Below are 23,965 nucleotides of genomic sequence, written 5' to 3' on the forward strand. Positions count from 1 at the left end.
CTCCAGCCACAGCCCACAGGTGTCACCACGGGGTCAGCTGTGCTGGAGCCCGGCCCTAGTCGCACCTCCAGGGCAGCTGGGGTAGGCACAGGCCCTGAGAAGGGGCTGCTGGGTTGGGGGACTGGCTCTACTGCTAGGGTGGGGCATATACCCTTTGTTCTGGGGGGTGGATTTCTGGCAAAGACTGGTGATGTGGCCTGCCCTCGCTCTCCAGCATCCCCAGTCTCGGGGGGACACCCGCAGTGGAGGGTTTGTTTTTGCTGGGCTGCTGCACGCAGTTTCTAATCTCCAGGAGCCCCCCACCAGAAAGCTAGCCACTCTCCTGAATGACTCACAGCTCGAAGAAATCAAACTGGAAATTAGAAAATAAGAGACAGCTTGCTCTGGTGCTAATGAAGATGTGTGTGGGGTGAAGTGTCCCTTTAGGGCACACGCATTGAGAAAGGACCAACAAGCGATAGGCAAGCTCCCAGCTTGAGGAGTCAAGAAGGCCAGGGGGTAGAGCCCTGGTGCAAGAGGAGATGCCTGACAAGCAGGGTAGGCCAGCGGCGTCCATGACCATGTGGCCCTGGACTGGGTGTGTGGAGGGCGGGGAAGTGCATGGGTGCCAAGTCCAGGCTCCACACAGCAGAGGAAGCCAAGGCCCACTGCCTGGGCCCCACGATGAACACACGTCCTGTGGACCTAGGGACTGAACCCCAGGTGGGAGGGACAGACACCAGGAGACCCTCTGCCCAGATTAGGGTCTGGAGACCACCAGGGTGTTGGGGCCAGGAACTAGAGAAGCGCCCATGCTTGTGAGGCCAGCCTGGGGGACCGTGCCCACAGCCAGCACTGCAAACTGTTTCCGGGGCCCTCGCTGACCACACGTCTGGGTGTGAGGTGGCAGCAGGTGCAGGGGAGTGTGTGTGGACACACAGCAGGGCAGTTGGCTGGTGTGTGTGGGGTGTTTCTGAGAAGGCAGTGTCTACAAGATCCTGACAGCTGGGGAGGGGAGCGGCAGACCCAGAGGCAGCCTCAGGAGGGACGGTATGTGAGGCTGGGACTTGGGAGTTTGGGGGTCCTCAACTTCCTCGGACAGGAGTGCCGTGTGAACCTCATTCACTTGTGCAAACACGGTTTATGCTGACCACCTGCTTTCCTTCGGGAGTCAGCAGTGTGTGTGCAGGCACAGAACCCTACCTGGCCAGCCCCAGTAGGGACCCTGAGTGCCAGGCCTGTGAGCCTCCCTGCACCACAACACTTGGTGAGGAAAGGGGAGGAGTCCTGGGTCCCCCAGGACAGAACTCAGCAGTCCTATGCCTGGCTTCCTGCTCATCTTGCCCTATGCGCCTTTCCCCTTTGCCCATCTTGCTGCATCCCTGCTCTGGGATGCATCTTGGCAGTGGGAGTGACGAGTCCTGGAAGGGTGGCCCATGGCTGCTGGTGCAGGGCAAGCACGCAGATTCTGGGAGCAGAGCCAAAACCCTTCCTTGGAGAGGGAAGGGATTCTTGCCCCTCCCTGCCTCAGGTGGGGCCTGGACAGACATCAGAAGTGAAGCTGCAGGGTGAGGGAAAGCCTGGGGAGGGCACCCCACACGCGGTAGGACACCAGGGGGTGGCCAGGGGGTGGGTGACAGCGTGCAGCAGCGGGGAGTAAACAAAAATGCCGAGGCTGCTGGAGCGCCAGCCCAGGGCACAGGCAGGATCATCTCTGCCCGCCAGCCCTCCCCCCTGCCTTGTGCTCTGGACAGGGCGCTCACCCGAGCCGAAGAGGGGCCGGGCTAGGTCCTGCGGGTAGTGGAGTCCAGCAAACACGCCTGGGGCTGGGGGTCTGCTGGCCAAGTCCAGCTTGTGAGGGTCCAGCTGCATCTGCTGGGAAGGACAAAGCACATGCGGGGCCTGCAGTCCAGACAGCCACGGCTGCCGACAAGCAAGCAATCCCCCCGCTGGGATGGAAAACCCCCCATCCTGTCCCAGGAGTGCCACACGCAGCCAGTATGACATGTGCTGGATGTACAGGGTGGTCGTGGAGAGTGGTGTGTTCCACACCGAAGTGCACCGCCATCCAGAGCTCGCGTTTTCATTGGAAACACTTTACCCATGTTAAGACTGTCAAATTAAGTTGAAAAAGTAGCTTCACAGACCTAAGTCATTTTAGATACGTTTCAGTTTCCAGTAACTGATTAACATTTAAATTTACTAAATGAAAAAAATAAAAAATAAAAAATAAAAATAAAAATAAATTTACTAAATGAAACAAAAAAGCCCGTGGCTCCGTTGTGGTGGCCACAAGAGTGCTCCCTGGTTCTGCCCTGCTGTAGTACCTGTCCTGGCGGTGGGGTGCCCTAGCCCACCAGGGGCAGCCCCCACTGGCCAGCCCCCCCAGGGCTATCCTCACACACGTGCATAAGGGAACAGGCAGTATCTTGGCATTAAGACCCTGCTGACTTCTCATAGCATGTTCTGGATGGGATGTTTTTTGAAAGCTGTGCATGGAGGTGGCATGTGGCCAGAAATGGTAGCAAAGAGTGTCCAGGTCTTTCTGTACCAGGGGGTGAGGTGGAGGATGGGAGGGCAGGGGGGCTGGGGCACAAGTCTGGGTGAGGAGTTCTCCCGCCTCCCCCTGCCCTTCCAAGGCAACCCCAACCCTTCTCGTGTCATCTAGGTAACCGCCAGGGGGCCCCTCCCAGGCACATGTGTAGCGCCCCTCGTTCACTGCTGGGGATCTAGGCACACACACAGCAGGTGCTCAACAAATGCTTGGAGAAAAGGATGGGGGACAGAATCGAAGATCTTGTGGAGGGCTCAAATGATGCTGGTGGGACCAGCACAAGGTCAGCTCCCCCAAACCCCCGCCTGGGGACATGATGGGTGACCCCCACCACCTGGCCTCCTCTCCACCCTGCCCCATGCCCACATAAGGAGCACAAGGACACGGTCCCAAATGGGTACATCAGGACACCCTCTGACACCCCGGCCTGGCCAGGAGAACAAGGAATAGGCTCACCTTTATCTTCTGCTGATGGTGGTAGATCTGCCAGGCAATCTGCACGTGTACAGCACACCACTTCCCAGGTTTCTATGACAGGGTGGGCCACACTCAGCTGCATAGCCAGGGCCTCTGCATTCTGTTCCCTGGATCTGCAGTCCTCCCAAGCCACAACCCTCCGTGAGGTCCCACCAGACCCCTTCCTCTCAAAGACACACAAACTCACCCTGACTGTGGTCCGGTATGGGTCGGACACCTGTCATTAACAGAGAAGGAAACGTTAGATCCAGGCCTTGGGGGTGGCTGAGTCCTGGGGGTGGGGTAGAGACCTGCCCGCAGCTGCCACCATCCTCCACAAGGGAGACCAGGCTGCCTGGGATGGCCCCAGGGAGGGACGGGTGGGCAGCTGCCACCTACCCCAGGGGCTTTCTGGAGAAGGGTGTGAACAGCACTGGCCCGGCCTGTTACCTCGATTGGGTTTGAAGTCTGAGGGGAGAAAACAGGATGTGAGAAGTGCAGACCCCGGGCCCAGGCAGAGGACCCCATGTGGCCCCACACACTGCCACCAGGGGATGCCTGGCTTCCCACATCCTCAGTCCAAAAGTTTCTGCAAAAATGGGCAGGGGCTCCTGACTAGGACACACCTGGGTTAGGGGGGCTGAGAGAGCCTCCTACAGCATGGACAGCTCTGTGCTATGTGGGGTGGCCAGCCCTGCTTCTCCCCACGCTAGCCTCAGGCACTCCCAGTGGAGTGAGGGTGCATGGAGCAGTGCTACGGGGTTGCCCCAGAGCCCTAGGCTGCAGCTGCCTAGGCAGGGGTCATGCTGCTGCTGCTGCTGCTGCTGCTGCACAGCCACATCCCACCCGGTATGGCTGGCTCACCCCAACACAACTGCATGGCAGGGGCTCCCATGGGCCCTGAACCCCGTCCCACCGCAGGAACAGCTGGTACCTTGGGCTGAAAAGCACCCTGTAGGGACCCAAAGGGGCCTGGGTGTGGGAGCAGGGTGGGCAGTCCGGGGATGGCAGAAGAGAAGGACGGGAAAAACTGCAAGAGAAAGAGGGGGAGCGTTCCAGAGGCCCCACTGGGAGCATGGATGTCCTGGGGGTGCACTGGGCCTGGCCCCCTGTACTAGGTGGGAGGCAACCTGACAAGGCCTCTGGGTAGGCACAGCCCCACCCTTTACCCGCTACCTGCAGCCCACAGGCCAGCCCAGGGACCTCGAAGGGGCACTCACGTTGGAATGTCGGAAGTAGGAGCTGTCCAGCTTGGGTGCATATTTATCAAACTGGAAGGAAAAGAATGGAGAGTGAGGCCTCCCCTAGCTTGTCACACCCTCTGCTGGGCCCGGCACCCACACCCCCGTTGGGCCAGGTGGTGACCTGAATGGTTGTCCTGCCTTCTGCAGCTGGTGGTCTGCAGCTCCCTGGGGGCACTGGCCCAATACCCTGAATTGGGCCCTGGGACCCAGTTCTCAGACTGGGCAGGGCCCCTACCTGTCTAATGGTACCACTGCACATGGCCCATCTGTGCCATCTGACAGTACGGGCTGAGGCCCAAGAGATGCTGCAGCCATGATCAGGGGGGTGGAGCCCAGGGCTGGTGATCAAGCAGTGAGACGCACCCAGGCCCCCAGTGAATAGGTCCTTCACAGAGCAAAGTCTAGGGATAATGTACTCTGCTTCCCACAGCAAGTGGCTCAGGAGACAGGGGCCCAGGATCTGGGGCCCATGGGAGGGAGTCCTGGTTCCCCGGCCCTGCTCATTCCTGTCTCTGGATCTGCTGTCCTGTTGCCAACAGAGATGCTGAAAACCCTGTGTGGATGAGACTGGCCCTGAAGCCACGTCATCCAGTGTGTGGATGTGGAGCACCTGCCCAGGCCCAGGACTGGGGATATCACATGACCCAGAGAAGGACCAGACAGCGAGGCCAGATGGACAGAAAGGGACGGTAAGAACCTGTGTGCGTGCAGAGAGCGTGTGCCTGCTGTGTGTCCCGCTGCCCGGGCCGCCCCCCGCCCGCACGCATGGAGGGCCTACGCACCGGCGGGGGTGCGGTGGGCGGCAGGAGAGGCGTCGGGGACAGCCCCGTGGGGAAGGGGGCAAATGTGTGTTGGTGCTGGTGTGTGTGCTGGTGTGTGTGTTGGTGCTGGTGGAACTCCGCCCGCAGCAGAGCCCCCGGGCCCAGGGGGGCGCCGGGCCGCTCAGCGCTCTGGACCAGAAAACGCGCGTTCAGCTCTTGCCTGAGCAGCTCGTGATCTACAAGAGAAAAAGAGAGAGAGACGGAGAGGCACGTCGGCCGCGGGCTCCCGGCGGGGCGAGGCAGATAGTCACCTGGCACTCCCGATTTCGGCAGGCCAAGCCGTGCTGGCCGCTCGCTAGGTGCGGGCCCCAGGGTGCAGGTAAGAGAGGTGCCTGTGACCAAGTACCAATCAGAATCCCCGAATGAGGCTGGCAATACATGATTGGCTGGCTGAATGAGATCAACAGGCTGGCATCTAAAGGCAAGAGAGAACACCGTGAGCTGCCGGTGCCCCCGAGCCGGCCACAGGGGAGCCCTGCCCCCCCAGCCCAGCATCCTGGTCCCATCCCAGGGCACCGAGCTGCCCCGGACTTGCATCGGGTGGCTCGGGAATTTAAAAAAAAAACAACTTGGGAGTCAAGCTCCATGGGAGAAATCTTCAGTGACCTGATATTCGGCCTTGAGAGGGCATCTGGAACCACGCAGGGAGGGAGAGACCAGGCTCCCGCCCTTCACCTGGAAACCCTTCACACCAGGATTCTACATGCCCCCAAGAAGGGCCCAGGTCCTTCGTTCCAGACACCCCTCCCTGACTAGGCCAGGGGAGGGCTCGGGATGCAGCAGGGGAACGCGTCCGTGTGTCTGCGTGCACGTAGGTGGCACCCACGCACCTGCATGCGTGTGCACAACCCAGGCCCAGGCAGGAAGCTTTCTCTGCACTGGGGAGTAGGACCCCCTTGGGAAAGGCAGCCTGCCGGGGCCAGGACCCTGCCATCAGCCCCTGAGGTCCCGCAGCAGGTAGGGGAGGCTCTGCAGCACCCCTTCCCCAGAGACACCGAGTCCCTCCCCGCTGCCCAGAGTGGAGGGGGACGGTGACCCCAGCCCCAGCCAGCACCTACCGGCAGGGTGTCCTGGGATGACCAGGCTGTTGGCCGGCAGCGCCGGGGGCGGGGGCAGTGTCGGGGGGGCGGCGAACATGGCCGCCGCGTGGTGCTGGTGCTGGGCCTGCGAGCGGAGCGCCAAGTGTGAGGTAGACAGGTGGGGGCCCGGCCCGAGAGGCGACAGGGACGCGTGCTTCGCGAGCCCGAGGCTGGCGCTGCTGCTGGCGCTGCTGCTCCTGCTGCGGGGAGCGGGGCTCAGTGCCTGGGGGCGGGCATCCGCGCGGCCCCGCCCCCCGAGGCGTGCAGGCCCCGCCCCCCGAGGCGCGCGGGCCCCGCCCCCACCTGAAGCTGTGCAGGCCGTTGTGCGCAGCCGCAGCCGCAGCCGCAGCCCGGCCGTGGCCGTGGCCGTGGCCGTGGCCGTGGCCGTGGCCGGCGAAGGCGCCCAGGGGCAGAGGCACGTGCGTCGGGAGCGGGGCGCGGGGCTGCGGGGCTGCGGGCGGAGGCTGCGGGGTGAGGCGGGGCAGGGCCGGGGCTTCCTTCTTGACGGGCGGGCTGGCCAGGGCGCCCGAGGCGGGGCCGGCGGGGGGCAGGATGGGTGGCTCGGCGCTCAGCTCGCGGCTGCGCTCCAGGCCCGAGACTTTGGGCGGCCCGGCCTCCTCGCCCAGCGTGGGGCCTGCGGAGAGAGGGCCCGAGTGGGGGGGGGCTCGGTGACAGTGGCAGCGAAGTCACAGCCAGGGCTGAGCCCCCACCACCCAGTTCACAGTGCGCTGGGGCCAGGGCCTGCCAGGCCAGGGCGGGCTGCCGTTTCGGGGAGCAGCGATGCCGGCGCGGGCATCACGACCAGGCAAAGGCAGGCAAAGGGCAGCACCGCAGCGGCCGGAGCAGGGCACTGGCCCCGAACCTGCTGCGCCCTGGGTCCAGGCCCTAACCACCTCCACCACTCATTCACTCGCTGCCCTTGCCGCTGAGCAACGCCTGTGCTAGGGGCCTGCTTTTTCTCTCAAACTAACCAGGGGACCCACAGCCTGATCGCTCTTTGGGCCGGTAACTGGCCTCAGCCGAACCTGGTGGGAGGAAGTGGCTTGCGCCCCCCAGCCCCCCCACCGACTGTCACCACCCAGGTCATCCCCAAGCTCAGCATACCCACTGTCCCTCATCTCCCATCCAGGCTGACCCAGCAGGTGCTGCCTTCCTTGGAGCTGTGCATTTGTGCCAGGCATGTGCTCATGACAGTGACCTCCTGCCTACTCCCTGCAAACCCCAGTCACACGCCCAGAGGCCAGGTGGGTAAGGAATACCCAAAACAGGCTGGGCAGAGGACACATGTCTAGGCCAGAGGAGGCTTTGCCTGGAGCAGACAATGGCCCAGTTTCGAGGATGGGAATCCAGGTTCCTGGGTGCAGTCACCCTGTTGGGCCACTGGCAGGTTTCACTTCCTTCTGGGTACCACAAAGGCCCTTGGCATGCAAAGTGGAGCAAGATGCGCCTCTTCCCCTGCTGCTGCATGGCCGTGGGCCTCAGGCCGACTCTGTGGGACCTCTGGGACATCTCCTCCCTGGTAGGAACAGGTGGCAGCAAAATAGGTGGCAGCAGGAAATGGCTCCTTCTGCCTCCACTAGGGTGCCACTTCCCTCTGCAGCCCCCACTCATCAGGGACAGAACTGAGGAGGACCGATGGCTTCAGCCCCATGGGTCATGGCACCATCTCGATCCACTGGCTTACAGTTGCCAAGGGCTGGCAGCCTGGCACTCCCGCCACTCCCCCAACCTCCTCTTGCATCCTGCCTCTCCTGCCAGCCCCTTGCAAAGTAAGAGTGGCCATCAAGACAGAAAGGGCAGACATAGTGTGCGCCTCTCCCCTCTCTGGGGAAGCATGAGCACTACCAGGGATCACCCAGCAGGAACCTCCCTGAGAGCCCTGCTTTCCTGAGCCCTGCCTATGTCAGTGAGTGGACCTTGTAGTGGATCTGGTAGTGTGCCAGAAGGCTGTGTCCACATTGTAATCACTAGCACCTGTGCATGTGACCCAATTTGGAAAAAGGGTCTTTGCAGATGTCATCAGGCTAAGAATTTTGAGATGACATCAATCTGGAATAGGGTGGGCCCTAAACTCAGTGGTGGGTGTCCTTCTGAGGAAAAAGGAGGCGGCCATGGGAGATGGGAGGGATACGGCCCCAAGTCCAGGGACACCCAGAAGTGGAAGAGGCAGGAAGGAATCTCCCTTAGTTTTCAGAGTGTGGCCTTGCCAACATCTTCATTTCAGACTTCTAGTCTCCAGAACTGTTGAGATGGTAAGTGTCTGCCCATTCTGAGCTACCCAGTTTGTGATCAGTTACTGAAAACCACACTCCATGTGAAAAGCCAGCAGAGCGTGCCTCTCTCCCCTGACCTCTCTGGCATTCCTTCCCTAACTGTCCAGATGAGGGGGCTTTGTTGAAATGTTCTCCTTTGAGGACGAGGCTTCTCCAAAAAAAACGTGGAGACTATGCCCTGCTACCAAACCCGAGGGACCAGACACTGCACACACCTACCTGTCTGTGCTGTAAGACCTGATGTGTCTAGTCCCATCCAGATGGCGCCTCCAAGCAAAACGGCCCCTTCTCGGTACTGGGTCCAAGGACACCTACTCTGGACCACAGTCATGACTGATAGGCTGGGTGACAACAGCCTTTCCTGGCCTCGGATGGGATGGATGCACTCTCTAGAGCAGCGCTGGCCAGGATAGCTGTCCGGTACCACGAAATGGTTTGCACCTGTGCCACCGATATGGGGGCCATGGGCCAGGGGTTGGGGCTGCTGTGCAGGGATCTGGTCCCTGCATGGCAGCCAGCCTACACCATGGCATGGGTGCTCAGCAAGTGCCAAAACCATGAGCTGCCAGTTGACCCCATGAGCCTGGAGAGGGTCTGACAACCTGTCTTGCTAGCAGTTCTGTAAAGGGGCAGGAACCCCACTTTGGGAACCACTGCTCCACTGCTGGCCCTGCCCCTGACTTCTGTTTTCCCTGTAGCTTTCGCTGGGCGGTGGGGAACGGATAGACTATAAATCCTAGCATCTAACTCCTGCCTCAGACTCTGTGTCCACAACCAACCTAACCCATGATAGGGCTTAACCTGGAGCCCACTCTGTCGCCCCAAGAGGCCCATTGTCCCTTCTCATGATGGCTTCTGGAATATACCCGGTCCTTTCCTAGAGGCCAAGGAACATGCTTACCTTTATCGGCTGCTGGGGCAAAGAGCTTCTCGGAGCCCACGGACGCCTGGAAGACAGAGAGGAAGGTCAGAAACTAGAGGCTAGAGGGAACTTAGGGCCTGCGGGTGAACTGGCTCTTACCCCTGCCCCCCAGGGAACAGCTCTGAGCAGGTTTTATGCACGAGGGCTGCCTGGCCTAGAAGAACATGTCATCCCATGCCACCAGCCGCCACCCAGGACCATGCCCATGCCTGGTGTGAGCAAGTGTACACAGGTCACTCAATCCACAATCAGGGAATTGAGGATGCTCAGCAGATGTGGGGGTTCAGTGTGGCCCTAGCCCCAGGAACCCAAGGACTCCGTGGGGCCTGGTGCTGGACGGAGCAGACCTTAGGATGGAACCAGCTGCAGGACAGCACTTGTCACACTCTGGTCCAAGCCCTGGTTCTGGGGACCATGGCAGGCGCCAAGTGATTTCTGATAGAGCCCACCTCCCATTCTCTTCTGGGGAGACACCCACATGGATGCAAGGTGGCAGGATATCAGGGCGAAGACACGGCCCTGCATGGAGGACTCTGCCACAACTCACAGGAAGGGGCTCCCTAAGACTGCCCTGAGGAGACCTATTCTTGCTAGTTGATTCCTTTTAAAAGATTTTATTTTTAAGTAATCTCTACACCCAACATGGAACTCGAACTTACAACCCTGAGATGGAGAGTTGTGTGCTCCATCAACCGAGCCAGCCAGCCAGGCACCCTGGTAGTTTTTTTTTAAAGACAAGTTCACTGAGCTGTAATTCACACGCCATACAGTTTACCTGGTCAAAGGTGTACAATGCAGCAGCTCTAGTGTATTTGCAGCTGTGAGCAACTGTCACCTCACTAAGGCCTCGGACATTTCCATCACCCCAAGTGAAACTGTGAGATCTTAAGCCATCGCCCCAGCCCTCCCATCCCCTGACCCCAGGACCACCGCCTCCCTCAGGTGCACAGAGGCCCCATGTTGGGCTTCCCAGTAGGGGGAGGGGCCACTGGCAGGGGTGCGGGGGTGTGAGGAGACAGGGCACCAAAAAGCATGAGGCCTCAGACCATGAGGACAGCCACTGTCAAAACTCGACAGCAGCAGGTGCTGTTGGGGAGGCAGACACCGGACTGACTCTGGCACACTGCGGGTAGGAAGGTAAATGGTGAGGCCGTTGTGGACAACTGCAGTCTCCTTGAGGTTGAACGTGGATATACCACGTGATCCAGCAGTCCCACTCCTGCATACCTGCCCCCCAAACTGAGAGCAGAGTCTCAAACAATTAATCTGTATGCTAGGAGGCACGGCAGCATTATTCACAGGAGCCAAGCAGCTGGGATGGCCTGGAGTCCATCAGCAGGCGTACAGGGAAACAAAGTGGTCCACGTGGCCAACAGGTACCAGTCAGCCTTTTAAGGAAAGACAGTATGACATGTACTACAAGGGCGGACCTCGAGGACGTGGCGCTGAGGCAAAGAGGCCAGAACCAGAGGACATCCAGTGTCGGACCCCACTTATGTGAAGAGTTGGCGCACCGGGGCAGGGGTGGGGGTCAGAATTGAAGAGACCCTGTCGGTTTTACAGGCAAAGAGTCCCAGATGAAGCAGCACACATGGTGTGAGTACACTCGATGCCCTGAGCCGTGCACTGAGAATCGGTTACAAGAGTATATTGTCTTACCACAATACATACAAAATTAAAAGAAAACACAAGGGAGCTTTCTGGGCTGATGAAAATGTTCTATAGCTGACTGTGGTGGCGGAAATGCAGTTATGCACATCTGTCAAAGTACATGACACTGTGCACTTAGAGCGGGAGCACTTTCTTGCCCCTAAGTTCTGGGGCACGAGGGTCCATGACATGATGCGCCACTGACCCAAGAGCAGACCCAGGCCCATGTGGGACCTGGACTAGATGCTGCTCCCTGTGTCAGAATAATTCCAGACAGATCGGTGAGGTGACTGTGGGAAACGGGATCACAACGGAGGAGGAAGCCTGTCACTGCACAACGCTGTGATCACACTGGAATGTGGTTAGCCCTTTCCAACCATGTCCCCAAAACCGGGACCAGGAAAAGAGGGCAGTAATGCAGCCCCCAAACCAGAGCCTGGGGCTGGTGGAGCTGCCAGGCAGGGAGGCAGCCGCACTTCACACCACACCCTCTCAGAGGGCTTGCAGAGGCCTGGGGGAAGGACCTTTGACAGGTAAACAAGAGCCTGGCGGGCCTCAGATGCAGAGGCTCAGACCAGGAAGGTGGGTGGAGGCTCTGCTACCCCCACTGTATTTGAGCGTGGGCAGCCGTGCACTGGGGGGTCCTTCCTGCCTGGCCTGCCAGACCGTGGAGGCTGTGTGTGACCTTCTCACCCACGCCCATCCCAGCAAGATGACGGCTCCCACACAGGGGCACCAGGGCTGAGCCCTCCTCCCTCTCCCCCTCGTTTGTTTTGTCTTTTCCAGCACATTCTACATGGTGAGTAGTGGCAGTTAGAATCCTTGGCTTATCACCTCACCCCTGAGGAGTCCCCATGGGGAGAAGGGGTCTCCCTGAACTGGTTTGCAGGGCAGGGTAGGGGGACTGTCAGCCCTGGTGGGGTAGGGGGGCATTGCAGCCGGGCCTGTTTCCAGACATGACCAGCAATTCCTGTCCCCATCTGCACCTCAGGGCCAGGCCCCTAATCCTGCTCAATCCCAGGATGGACGAGGAAAGTCTGCAGAGTGACAATGCCCCGCCCCAGGACCAGGAGGGGGACAGCTCACACCAGTCTGCTCCATGGCAGACACGGCCCCAAGTCTGCCAGGAGCAGATAAGCACGTGCACTACTGGCCATGGCACCCCCATGCTGTACCCCTCTCTGATGGTGCATGGGTCACCCACCTTCCCAGGACCTGCCCGAGGACTTTAGTCCTTCCTGGACTGGGCCCTCACCATGACCCCAGGACCCCATAGCAGCGCCCAAGTGACAGCTCTGCTGTTATAATTATTACCTGGGCTTGTTAACATGTTCACAAACTAATTCACAAAGCCAAGAGTCTCTTTAAAATCCAAATCAGAACAGGTCACCACCCTACCCTGCTGCAGACTTAAACACTCAGGGCCTTCTCAGGATCCTCACCTGCAATCTGAGCTTTCCTGCAATTCTGTAAGGTTGTGAGCAGCCCACTGGGTCCACCTCATCCTGGGGCCCCTGACCCTGACCCAGCTGGCACCTCTGCCCGCTCCTCAGCACCAGGTGCCAGCACGGTTTGAAGGTCTCTTCTTGCTTGGCTGCCTCTCAGCTGCCCTGGACTCACGTGGGCGCTGCCACAAATGAGAGGAGCTGCTGTGTGCTGACCACGGCCTCCTAAGGTCTTCATCACCTGTGCGCTGATGGCCCTCTGGGCCAGAGATGGTGTTAACTGCGCCAGCAGTTCCAGGGTCCCCAGCTCAGGGGCATGGCCAGAGGGCTGGCACATGCCCCCACCCCCCCCTTGACACATCAAAGGAACGAGCTCAAGGCCTCACCACGCCACCTCAACTGCCATGACCTTCCAGGACTCTGAGTGCATGAAGGGAAGCTGGGGGGCCCCCAAGCCCCAACCTCCTTCATAAGCCCCTCCCTCCTGACACAGCCATCCCATCTGAGCAAGCCTGTATCAGATTGGAACGCTGACAGGTGGCCCTGAGAATATTCCTGTGTTTCTGTGGGTCCCAGCCTTGGAGGATGGCGGGCAAGCTCACTAAGGCTGCAGGCTGGATACAGCTGCCGGGGCCAGGAGGTGGCGCCCTAGGCCCTGGGAAATTCCAGGGGAGCAGGGGAGGGGGTGAGGGGGGAGTGCCCTCCCCACCACTCCCAGCCCTGGATGCCAGCCTGGCAGAGGCAGAGGGAAGGTCACTCTCTCAGGGCCATCCAATCTCCACAACCTCCACTGCCACAGATGGGCCAAGTGAAAGTTTGCTGCGGGAAGTTGAGGGATTTGCGTCCCTGCAGGGGACCTGGGAAGGGACCCAGGTGGGCTTCTGGGCTAGTAAGGGGCCTGGACATCTGCCCTCTCCCTCATCTAGGAAGGCTCTGAGCAGACGGCTGCAGGGCCGGAGCCCAGGCTCCAGCCCCCTTCCCAGGGCAGGCAAAGAAGCACTCTTGCTGTAAGTCACCCAGTACAGTCCCTCTGCCCGTCCCTTCCAGAAGAGGGGTCTGCAGCTGACCCAAGGGGGTGGGTGGCCCCAGGGCAGCCACCAGACCTGTGCAAATAAGCTCCCAAAGATCATCTCCTGGGATGTCACCCAGGCAGCCACATCTCCAAACCTGGCACTGAGCCAGCGGGGGGTGGGGGGTGGAGGACACACGACAGACGGACGGGGCGGGAAGGGGTCACTCCGGGCGACATACAAGCGGGGGGTGCCCAGGCTGCAGGTCCACAGTCTCGGTGGAGGGGCCACGCCCGGCAGGGACAGTGTCACGGACGGCACTAACTATCCTGGGGCGCACAATCCCGGCCGCGGGCGGAGGTCGCGACGCGCTTTGTCTTCCAGGACACGACCCGCGGGGCAGCTCGGCTCAGACACGCGGCGTCGCCTCCCCGACCGCGCCCCGCCCCAGACAAAGAACTCCGCTCGGGCGGGCAGGTGAGCGCGGAGAGCGCCGGGAACCGCCGGGGACCAGACAAAAGCGCGCGCCCGGCCCCGCCTCCGCCGCGTGCCCTCCCCCCGCGCCCGGCCAGCGCCCGGGACCCTCCGCGGGGCTCTCCCCCCGCCCGCCGGCCGCCACGTGGGCCGCGGGGCTCCGCGCGCTCGGCTCCCGGGGCACGGGGCGGGCAGGGCGCGGGGGGCTCTCCGCCCCGGCCCCCAAAGTCCCGAATCCCTCCCGGAGCCGCCAGCGCGCACTCACCGCGCGGGCGCCCCGGGTCTGGTGCGCTCCGCAGGCAGTGGCCGCTAGTCCTCGGGCGGGGGCCGGAGCCGGAGCCGGGGCCGGGGCCGGGGCCGGGGCCGGGCGGCATGGACGCGGGCGGCAGAGCGCGGGCCCGCCGCCTCTGGCCGTCGAGGCGGCCCCTCTCCCGGCGCGCCCCGCCTAGCCGGAGCCCGGGCCGGGGCCGTGCATGCCCGCCCGCTCCGGGCGGCTGTAGGGCGCGCGGCACCCCCGCGCCGTCGGGCGCCGCGAGGGCCGGGGGAGGCGGCGGCGGGCGCACTGCTGGCGGGCGCGCAGGCGGCGGCGGGAGCGCGGGCGGCGGGCGGCGGGCGGCGGGCGGGGCGGAGGCGGGGCGCGGGCAGGCCCGACTAATCCAGCCCCGAGGCGCGGATTTGCCCGCGCGGGGCCGCAGGCCGGTTGGGGCCTGGCTCCCCCGCCGCCGCCAGGTCAGCGCGTGCCGCACCTGCGCTGCCGAGCGCTGGACCAGCCCAACCCTGCGACCCGCAACAAGTGTAAAGGGGGGAAACTGAGTCACCAAGCGGGGAGGCAGGACGGCAGAGCTCGTACTTGCGTCCAATGTAAGCCCCGCCCTCCCTAGGGCTCGCTTTCACCATCTGCAAAACCAGGACGGTAGTGGGGAAGGGCCGGGTCAGCTCCTGGAAATGCAGACGGCCACCGGCTGCCGGGTGGGGAGAAGCGCCCCGCAGAGCCAGGCGAACCACCGCCCCTTGCGACGTCCTTCAGGGCGAGCACTGACCCAGGCCCACCGGGCAGCCTCTGAGCCAGAGCGCACAGGCGGGGCTTCCCATCGTGAGATGAGCCGGGAAGGGGCACCAGGAGGTGGGGCGTCCAGGGACTCTTGGCTTAGAAGCACTTGATGGGATGAGCACTGGGTGTTGGCAAATTGAATTAAAAAAAAAAAAAAAAAGGCGGCAGCAGCAGCAGCCCAGGTACAGAACGTGCAAACACCTGCTCCAGGCTTTGAGAATCCGTGGCTGGGTCCACTCAGGGGAGGGTGCTGCGTAGGGAGACCATGGTCAACAGCTCCAGGGTCCCATTCGCCTTTTCGAAGGAAAGGCAGGTAAATATCCCAGGAGGACATATTTGCATAGGTCACCGGTAGTCTCTCAGGGTACAGAAGAAATGGCTAACAACAGTGCCACTCTAGGTGGGACCTTAGGCCTTTTGTTCTGCTTGAATTATTTACCAAATACACATACTCCCTTCTCCTGGCAAATTAACACCGTTCCCCTAAGTCCTGCTGTTTGCTGCCCTAAAGAGAGCAAACACTGTCTGAGAGTCAGACATCACGCAATATGCCTGATAGTGAAACTGTAGGTCCTCATGCCCGCAATCTTTGAGGACACCCCATCACCCCCATTTTATCAATGAGAAAACAGAGAGATGTGAGCTGGTTCATCAGCTGGTGCAGCTGTTGTCGATTTGAACCCTGGCAGTATGACTGCAGTTTCCATGAGCTCCTCTGGGAAGGTAGCAGAGGCCAGACCTAGTGGGACAATCGGGGGCTGGTGGTGGGGAGTCTCTGCCTCACAGGTGAGAGCCTGTGGGCCTCTGGGCCTCCTCCCCTGCCACACCACACTCCATAGGGGTATGAGCTCCTGCACACGGCCCCGGCTCTGAGGCCTCTGGCAGCAAAGGTCCGTGCAGTGGGGTGTCCTAACCTGCCTGTGTTCAGCAGCAAAAGGGCCCAGGAGTCTGCCAGTAGTTACCCACAGGGCAGAGTGGACCGATGGGTAACCAGCTGACCCTGGGAGAGGTAGGCAAAGGGTGGTGGGCAGCGTACTCATAGGGAAGGAAATGGGAGATGCCCCCTGCTGGCTCTGGAGACACAGGAAGGACCAGGAGCTAGGCATGGGGGCGCCTTTAGAAGCTGTTAGACACAGGAAACAGTTCTCCCCTGGAGCAAGCGCCCAAGGGACAAGCCTGGCCCACCCCTTGACTTAACCCAGTGAGATGTTTCCAGAACTGAGATAACCAGTGTGTGCTGTCTTCAGCCACCAAGTTGGTGGTGATTTAGGAAACCCTAATGTTTATATCCAGGACTCCCATGAGAGGCATAGCAGGCTGCCCCCAGCATGTCAGCACACAAATGCCCATTAGCAGGCCTGGATCCTACTTATTGCCTAGTAGGAGCCACCAGCAAACACACAGGCAAACAGGCAAGACAAGTACTGTGGGGTGCTCAGAGCAGCAAAGGAGATGAGAAAAGTGGTGCGCTGCTGAGTGGCTTCAGGGAAGCCCTTCCAAATAGGGGCCGCTGAGCAGAGCTGGCAAATGAGGAGGACCAAGTTGAGGGGACTCTGGGGAACAGCTCTTCTCAGATAGCTAGCAGCCAGTGCAAAGGTCCTGAGGCCAGAACAACCTGGTAGGGCCCTGAGGGAGCTTGGGTGTTTGTGCGGAACAACATGTTGGGGTGGGGGTGGGGACCAATGGGTCCATCTGGGAGCTGCTATGACAAGCCAGGCAGCATGGGAGTGAAAAGGAGTGGGTGGTGGGGCCTCTCCCATGACGGAGATGGGACTGTTCTGTGAGAGCTGACAGGTGGCACTGGGTACAGGAGCCTGGAGCGCTGTATGGAAGGAGCAGAGGGCAGGGTGACGTGGACATGGACAGGGATGGGGTCCCAGCTCTGTCATTTCATGACCCTGGACAGGTCCCACCCTCCTTGGGGCAGACGGACACCAAATTGGGTATTCCTCACTAGCTGAGCTATGAGTCCCAGGGTCCCCCAGAGGTGTGTTCTATTGCCGCACCTCTTACAGAGGCCAGGCTGCAACCATTTCCCCCAGTTGGCTGGGGACCCTGCCCCTGGCAGGGCCAGTGTGGGTGGGGACAAAGTGGGACTGCTGGGCCCATCTCAGCAGCAGCAGCAGGAGGAGGAGCCCCGGCCCCCGGGAGAAGCCTGTCTTCATTTCCCAAGGCCACCTTGGGCACTGATCATCCCAGAGACACCACCTCTGAGCCCTGCACTGCCTCCCCCTGCAGTCTGGGAACCCAGGGCAGGCCTGTCTCTGGTTGTGTTTAGAAAGTCAGGCAGCTGTGCCCTGAACAATCTGAATCTGATGAGGAAACGAGGGGTAGACCAAGAGGAGGAGGAGGCAGCAGCCAGGGAGCACAGGGGCTTCCCCAGAAACAGGGCAGTCAGAGCTCACGCTCAAGCCAGTATTATAACTCTGTCATCACAGGCAGCACCAGGGGAGGTATCATCATCACGGGGAGCCCTGGAAGGGGCTCCACCCACACCCGGGGGCCACTGGGAACTCCTAAGGGGTGGCAGTGAGGGGCACCTGCCCCCCCCCAACCCTCCACCCCCCAGGCTGCCGCTCTGTGGTAAGTGAAGGCAGAGTTTGCAGAAGAAGGCATGCAGGCCTCAGCCTTGTGCCAGGAACACCTGACACCTGCTGAGACCAGCTACAGGGACAGGGCCCCCATGAGAGGATGGGGGTCATGGCTAGGGGGTCTCGGGGGGAGGGAAAGGGTGCTGGGCCTGAGTGCCCTCCCCTCCCTTACCACCCAGCATGGGCCCTGGTCCTGGCCTTGGTTCTTCTGGTCTCACACAGACCTCATGGGAGTGGACTGGCAGGCTCAGCTGAGGCCAGGGCATGGCAGGCGGGGAGGCGGGGGCAGGGACCAGGGAGGGTCCTCGCTTAAGCAGCACCCAGTGCTGGGAGAGAAGAGAAGCCAGAAAGACCCACAAACCTCACTAAGACCCACAAACCCTCACCGCTGACAGAGGGTGAAAACAGACCCTGCTCAAATAGCTGAGACACAGAGCTGAGCTAGACGGCCTGGCTGCGCTGTGGCTTGTGCTGTCCAGGAGGTGGATGTGAGCAGGACAGGGCATCAGCTGCACAGGCTGAATGGTGGCCCCAAGAGACAGGCCACCCAGGACCTCAGAATGTGACCGTATGTGGGGTTAGGGTCTCTGCAAGGAATTAAGGATCTCAGGGCACCTGGGCAGCTCAGTCGGTTAAGCCTCCAACTGATTTCGGCTAAGGTCATACTCTCAGGGTCATAAGGTCAAGGCCTGCCTCTAGCTCTGCACTGGGTATAGAGTCTGTTTGGGGTTGTCTTTCCCCACGCCCCCTCCTTTCTCTCTTTCTCCCTTCCTCTGAAAATACAACAAAACAAAGGATAAGGATCTTGAAATGAAATCATCCTAGGTCCGGGCGGCCCTAAATCCGATGACTGTCCCTCTAAGGAGACACAGAGAAACCACATGACGGTGGAGGCAGGGACACCTGGATGAGGTGGACGAGGTAGATGAGGCGGAAAGGACCCTCCCCTGGAAGGTGTGCCCTGCCCACACCTCAATTCTGGATTCTGGCCCCAGAACCATGGTGAATATGTTCCTGATCTGTGCTAGAGTCCAGTGAGGCAGGAGGCAGGCCCCCTGACCAGCACATCCCTCTGGGGTGAAACAGAAGCTGTGAGTGCCACAGGGCGGAGGACAGGGCTGAGGGTGGGGCCTCCACATGTCAGGAGGGGTGCCTGTGTGTGCATGTGTGTGCACAGAGCATACACACATGTGACAGCATTGTGTGGTGTGAACACTTATGTGTGTGAGGTGGGAAGGATGTGGGTGCTGTTCACCATCCCCCTAAGGTTCTTGCAGTGGCTTGGCACTTGTCACCAGGTGGGAGATGGGAGGCAGGCCTGGCTCTGCAACCCCTCCCCTCTGGTCACCCCAGGTCCTGCTGGGGGGCCCCCAAGGGGCAGAGGCCTATGGTGAGGCCAGGGTGGGCGTGGGGTCTCTGGCATGGAGTCTGTAGGGCAGGATGGGGAGTCTGGACCCCCCGCCCCACTGACCCCTGCCCCCCCCCCCCCACTGACCCCTGCCCCAGCCACCCCTCATCTCTTCAGGTTCTCACTAGAGCTGAGAACATCTGGCCTGGGTGTGCTCAGCCCAGGCCTGGCCCCGAGACCCTGGGGTTCCCGCCCTGCCCCTACCTACTCAGTGAGGCCTAGAAGGTGAGCAGGGCAGGTGGGGGCTGAGGGACTGTGACCCCCTGGACACAGAGGGGAGATGGCCTCTCCCTAAGCCCCGACCCAGGCAGGCCCCAGGCCCACACCCCCATGTTCTGCTCAGCTTGTTCTGGAAGGGCCAGGGGGTGGAGGGCAGGAGGGACAGATGCCCCCACACCTTCTAGGCCTGTTACTCCCACCGGGCTAGAAGGGGCAGCTTCTCGGCCTGCCTGGCACCTCTACTTTCTGATGCATACAGCAGGTGCCTGGGGGCCAAGGCTCATCCCCCACTTTCTGTCCCTGGGAAGCATCTGCCCCCACCCCAAGCCCCAGCAAGGCTCTGTGCACACCCAAGGAGGGCCTGGCAAGGCTGTGGGATGACACCATCCAGTGGTGGGGGCAGGCTGGCCCAGATCAGCGGGGCCCTGAGGCATCATGTGGCTGCAGGATCCCCAGGCTCTGTTTCATTTAGGCTCCTGTGAAGTGTTTATCGCTTGCAGCCTGAAACACCCTGGCCTCCCTCACACTGACCTGCTTCTTTGGGACCCCTGGTCATAGAAAGCACTCTCCACCGTGTGCTGTGGCATGAGGCCTGGGCTAAGGAACCAAGGGACTCAGAGACGTGGGTAAGGAGTGTGTGAGGAGGCGGTGAGCGTGGGGCCCTGGTGGACCCAGTGAGACCAAAAGAGTCCTTCCAGGAGGGAGGAAGAGGGTCAGAGCAGCTGTAACAGGAGGGCAGAGGGCAGAGTGACATGAGGGAACAGCCTGGAGCCTGGGAAACTGGAAGAGTAAGGAGCTGTTTTCTCCCTGCAACCTCTAGAAGGAACCAGGTAGGCTGACACCTTGATTTGGGCCTCATGACACCCATTCAGACTTGTGACCTTCAAAACTATAAAACCTGAGCTGTTCTGAGCCACCGAGTTCATGATGACTTATGACAGCAGGTGCTAACCCCACCCTACCCCCTCGGCTCGGATGCCATAGCATGATCCTCCCCTGGGCCGCCAGTGCTTGTGAGCGCATCACTGAACCCTTCTGGTCCTCAGATGCCTTGCTTGGATCAAGCTGCAGGACAGATACTGCTTTGGGTTCTCTGGGGCCTGGTGAGCTGATGGTCCTCACTGGGCCCTGCCTGCCACACCCAGTGCTGCCTGGATCTTCGGCAAGCAAACAGCCAAAGGCCTTGCCTTGGACAGACTGTGGGAAGGCCCCTTGGCCAGAGTGCATGGCTCAGAGGGGTGGCTGGCTTCATTGCACCCCCACCCTGCCCCTGAGGCACTCCCTATACCTATGAGATGGCCTCGACCTGGGCTTATCTGGGGAGCACTGGCTCCCCACACCATCATCCCCACAGCACTGGACCTGGAGAGGCAGGGTGCCAGGTGAGGGGGACAGGAGAGCCCCCCCACAGCCTTCTGGGCAGGTTCCTGGGAGCAGGTTCAGGAGAGGCACATGGGGGAAGCCCTCTGTGAGCAGCAGGACCTCCCACAGTAATGGGTTACAGGACATGTCCTCAGAGGGCCCTTGGCCCTGCTGCCCTGGGCATCGGCCTCTTTGAGCCAGGGTCCTACGTGGTCCAGCAGCTGAAGGGCCACTGGCTTCAGGGCAGGGAGCTGCAGCCCAGGGCTGCTTGTGTGGTCGACTGTGCCCTCTCCCTGAAGTTCACAGGGACCTCAGAGGTGGACCTTATGAGCCTAACTGTAGTGATAAAGCAGAGGTGCCAGGCGGGCCCTGTGGGGCACAGAGGAGCTTGGGCCAGAGTGTGTTCACTGTAGACACAGGGTGCAGAAGAGGTAAGGGGGGTGGATGCCGCCTCATGACAGGCAGCCCCCAGTGTGCTTCCTATGGACCTGGAGCTCTCACCTCCACCTAGACAGCAGGCACCCCCATGACCCCCACTGAGCAGAAAGTGAAGTCCAGAGGGTGCAGACCAGCCATGGAAGTGCTGGCGCCCACAGGTGACCCCAGCCCCTCCCAGCTGGCCAGCTGCCTGCCTGCCTGCCCTGTCCCCGGTCCAGCTGCTCAGGAGCCGGCAGAGGCCCAGCACTGGGTATGTCCCCATGGGGGATCTGGCAGACAGGCCAGCCAGCCAGACATCCCTTGAGGGAGTGCTGTGGCCATAGGCAGTGAGGAAGAACCCTGGCCAACCAGCCACCTGGCTGGGCCATGGGGCAGACAGCAGCCAGTCCACGCCCAGGAGGCTGCCTAATGAGCCCCACACAATTTTTCACCCCATATTTTTCCAATAAAAAAGCAGTTAGACACCAACCGCAGCCTTGCAGAGGGGCCATCTGGCTGCCTGGCAGCACAGGCTGCCTTCCCCGCCAGCAGCCAGCGCCTGGAGCAGGGCCAGGGTGGTGGGGAAGGCCAGGTTGGGGGGGGCCTGCAGAGCCAGGCATGGGGCATGCATGGGGCAGAGCCTGGTCTATCAGGAGGGGTGGGGGGTAGCCACTCGCAGGGGGAGGAGATAGAAAGGTCTTCCTGTCTGTGAGCACCAGCCTCTGGTCTCTATGTGTCTGTGTCTTGGATGTGGACCATCCCCAGTGTCTGCGCCTAGAGCCAGGGGCAGCAGGACCTCCAGGAGGTGCAGGTGCATCTGACCTCAGGCCCTGGCAGATGGAGGAGGAGATTAGCTGGAACAGAGAGCCTGGGTCTTCCTGGCTGCCCTGTCCCAGAGGAGACCTTCCCAGGGGCAGCCTGCCTGCCACGCTTTCCCCAGGGCCCAGCACATGTGTTGGGTCAGCATGGACAGACCCAGGGCTCTACGCTGCAGCTTTTCACCCTCCTGCCCAGCCTGCCTGTCCAGCTGCCTCACCAGAGGCCCAGAGTAGCCGGGGTGTCTCCTGTCCTGCTGTCTCCAGGCCTCTGCGCAGCAAGGGACATGACAAGTGCAAAGCATTCCAACCTCATGTGGTGCACGAGTACCCCAGGGCTGAGGAGGTAGAGGCACCCTCTGGCTGGGCCCCAGGTGAGGGCATGCTGCAGGGGGACACCCCTCTCTTTCACTGACACGTTCTTGAAGCCCTATTAAGTCAGGGCTTTTGCCATCCTGCAAATACCGTGGAGACACTGGGCCATCCTCCCCTGACCAGCTCCTCCTGGAAGGAGTGAAGGACCTCATGTGACCGTGCCTCGGAGAAAGGTGGTAGGTGCTGCGGGGGGCAGAGGCTCCTGGGAGGTGGTCCTGGAGTGAGGGCAGCTCTGGGCGAGTGGGTACTGCACCCTTTTGAGCTGCACCTGCTTCTTGATGGGTGGGCAGGAAATCACCCATCACCCTGGAGCCCAGCCTAGGAAAGGGAGGGAACCCCACATGGTGTATCATTAGTGTCCCCATGCAGCCTGGAGGGACAGGGGGCTCTTGGGATCGTGGTTCCCCACTGCCCTTGGGACAAACCTCAGCTGCCTGCCATGATTCACGTAATGTGGTCTCGCTGAACACATGCTCATACCTTCCTCTCTCACTCTGCTCCGGCCTCACTGGACATTTTGCACCAACAGTATTCCTGCCTCACCAGGCAGGTGATCAGTCACTCTGCATGATCAGTGTTGTGGGGAGGTGAGATGCATATGAGGTGGCTGGTGCTAATAGCTGCCTTCATGGGCCAAGGGGGTGAGGAAGGAAGCTGCATACCAAGGATGGCCAAGCAGAAAGACAGGAACCTGATGACCATGGACATGCCATGCCAGCCTGGAGGGCCCACACCTAGGCTTCCAGGTGAAGAATACAAGCTCCTCTATTAAGCCACTGCGAATCCAGTTTCCACTATAGCAGCCAAATGCAGTTCCCAACCAACGTGGGGCCGTGTGGTACCTTGGAAGCCAGGACTGAGGATTGGGCATTGACTGCGCTGGCAGTTTGGGTCTCTGCCTCAGATGGGGCCAGATTTGTGAGCAGATGAGAGGCAGTGAGGGCAGGGTGGCCAGCTACAGCATCCAGACCTGCAGCCCATGCAGCCACACAGAGCCTGGTGAGGCACAATGGCCCAGCAGGGCTGACCAGACCCAACCCCTCCCAGGGGTGGAAATACGGAGATGCATCCAAGTGGCTGACAAATTATCCTGCACAGAGCCCTTGCTCCAGGCGGCCTCTCTGGGAAGCACCGAGACCTCCCCACAATCATGCAGCTTTGGGGCTCAGCCCAAGCACCCACTGCCCAGCCCATGCTATACCATGGTCAGTTGTGTGGAGTCTCAGCCCTGGCCTCTGGCCTCCATCCCAGCTGCCCAGGGACATACCCTACTGTCACAGAAGACTCAGGTACTCATGGGAGAGGCAAACTCGGGTGACCACGGAGGAAGCCTGTGCCCTTCTTCCCTAGCTCTCCAGCCAAGGGGCTTTCTGAAGCACAGTCCAGCTCTATCTGACTTCAAGGGAATGTTTGCCCACAAACAGCAGCTTGCCAACTCTGTGTTAACTGACCCAGAGCTCACCATAGCCCTAAAACGGGTCTCCATCTCCCATGAAAGAGGTGGGGGTACTGGGGCATGGAGGCAGTTCTGTGTCCTCCTCTGGCCCTGGCCACACTAAAGCTGGGATGGGGGTGGCATGGCCTCCCACCTGCCCCACCATGGAGCCAGGATGTGGCACCATATCGCCAGTGCAGACTTCTCATTGTGGCCACACCGGGGGCCCAGCACACAGGTGTGGGGAAGGCTGACTCCCCACAGCCAGTATCACTCCCCTAAGACCCACAGCCACAAGCCCTGGAGGTGGCCTGAAGGGTGTCTGGGCCAAGTGGGTCTGGGTCTGCCTCTGGCACAGCAGAGAAGTGAGCCCCAACATAGCCCC

General features: G+C 60.9%; 1 protein-coding gene and 1 long non-coding RNA gene across 25 annotated transcripts in view; one reads left to right on the forward strand and one right to left on the reverse strand.

Moving 5' to 3' along the window:
- FBRSL1 (fibrosin like 1) overlaps positions 1 to 23,965 on the reverse strand; it is a 78,634-nt gene that overhangs the window by 4,367 nt on the left and 50,302 nt on the right. For 2 of the 24 annotated variants that reach the window (XM_049102170.1, XM_049102185.1), the window contains 12 exons: positions 9,308 to 9,353; positions 8,626 to 8,847; positions 6,437 to 6,767; positions 6,113 to 6,333; positions 5,401 to 5,469; positions 5,016 to 5,230; positions 4,210 to 4,260; positions 3,924 to 4,019; positions 3,389 to 3,457; positions 3,198 to 3,227; positions 2,990 to 3,061; positions 1,743 to 1,854 (listed from right to left, as the gene is read on the reverse strand). In XM_049102170.1, coding sequence (XP_048958127.1) covers positions 1,743 to 1,854; positions 2,990 to 3,061; positions 3,198 to 3,227; positions 3,389 to 3,457; positions 3,924 to 4,019; positions 4,210 to 4,260; positions 5,016 to 5,230; positions 5,401 to 5,469; positions 6,113 to 6,333; positions 6,437 to 6,767; positions 8,626 to 8,847; positions 9,308 to 9,353 — 1,534 coding nt within the window. Of the gene's footprint in view, positions 1 to 1,742; positions 1,855 to 2,989; positions 3,062 to 3,197; positions 3,228 to 3,388; positions 3,458 to 3,923; positions 4,020 to 4,209; positions 4,261 to 5,015; positions 5,231 to 5,305; positions 5,470 to 6,112; positions 6,334 to 6,436; positions 6,768 to 8,625; positions 8,848 to 9,307; positions 9,354 to 23,965 lie in introns of all 24 variants that reach the window. The other 22 variants (XM_049102182.1, XM_049102186.1, XM_049102172.1 and 19 more) reach the window with 21 other exon arrangements.
- Positions 6,750 to 11,012, forward strand: LOC112676389 (uncharacterized). Its single transcript, XR_003146479.3, has 3 exons — positions 6,750 to 7,377; positions 9,288 to 9,372; positions 10,606 to 11,012. It is a non-coding gene; the product is annotated as an uncharacterized LOC112676389 (long non-coding RNA).

The sequence above is a fragment of the Canis lupus genome, chromosome 26 (assembly GCF_003254725.2).
Source record: "Canis lupus dingo isolate Sandy chromosome 26, ASM325472v2, whole genome shotgun sequence".
Lineage (NCBI taxonomy): Eukaryota > Metazoa > Chordata > Mammalia > Carnivora > Canidae > Canis > Canis lupus.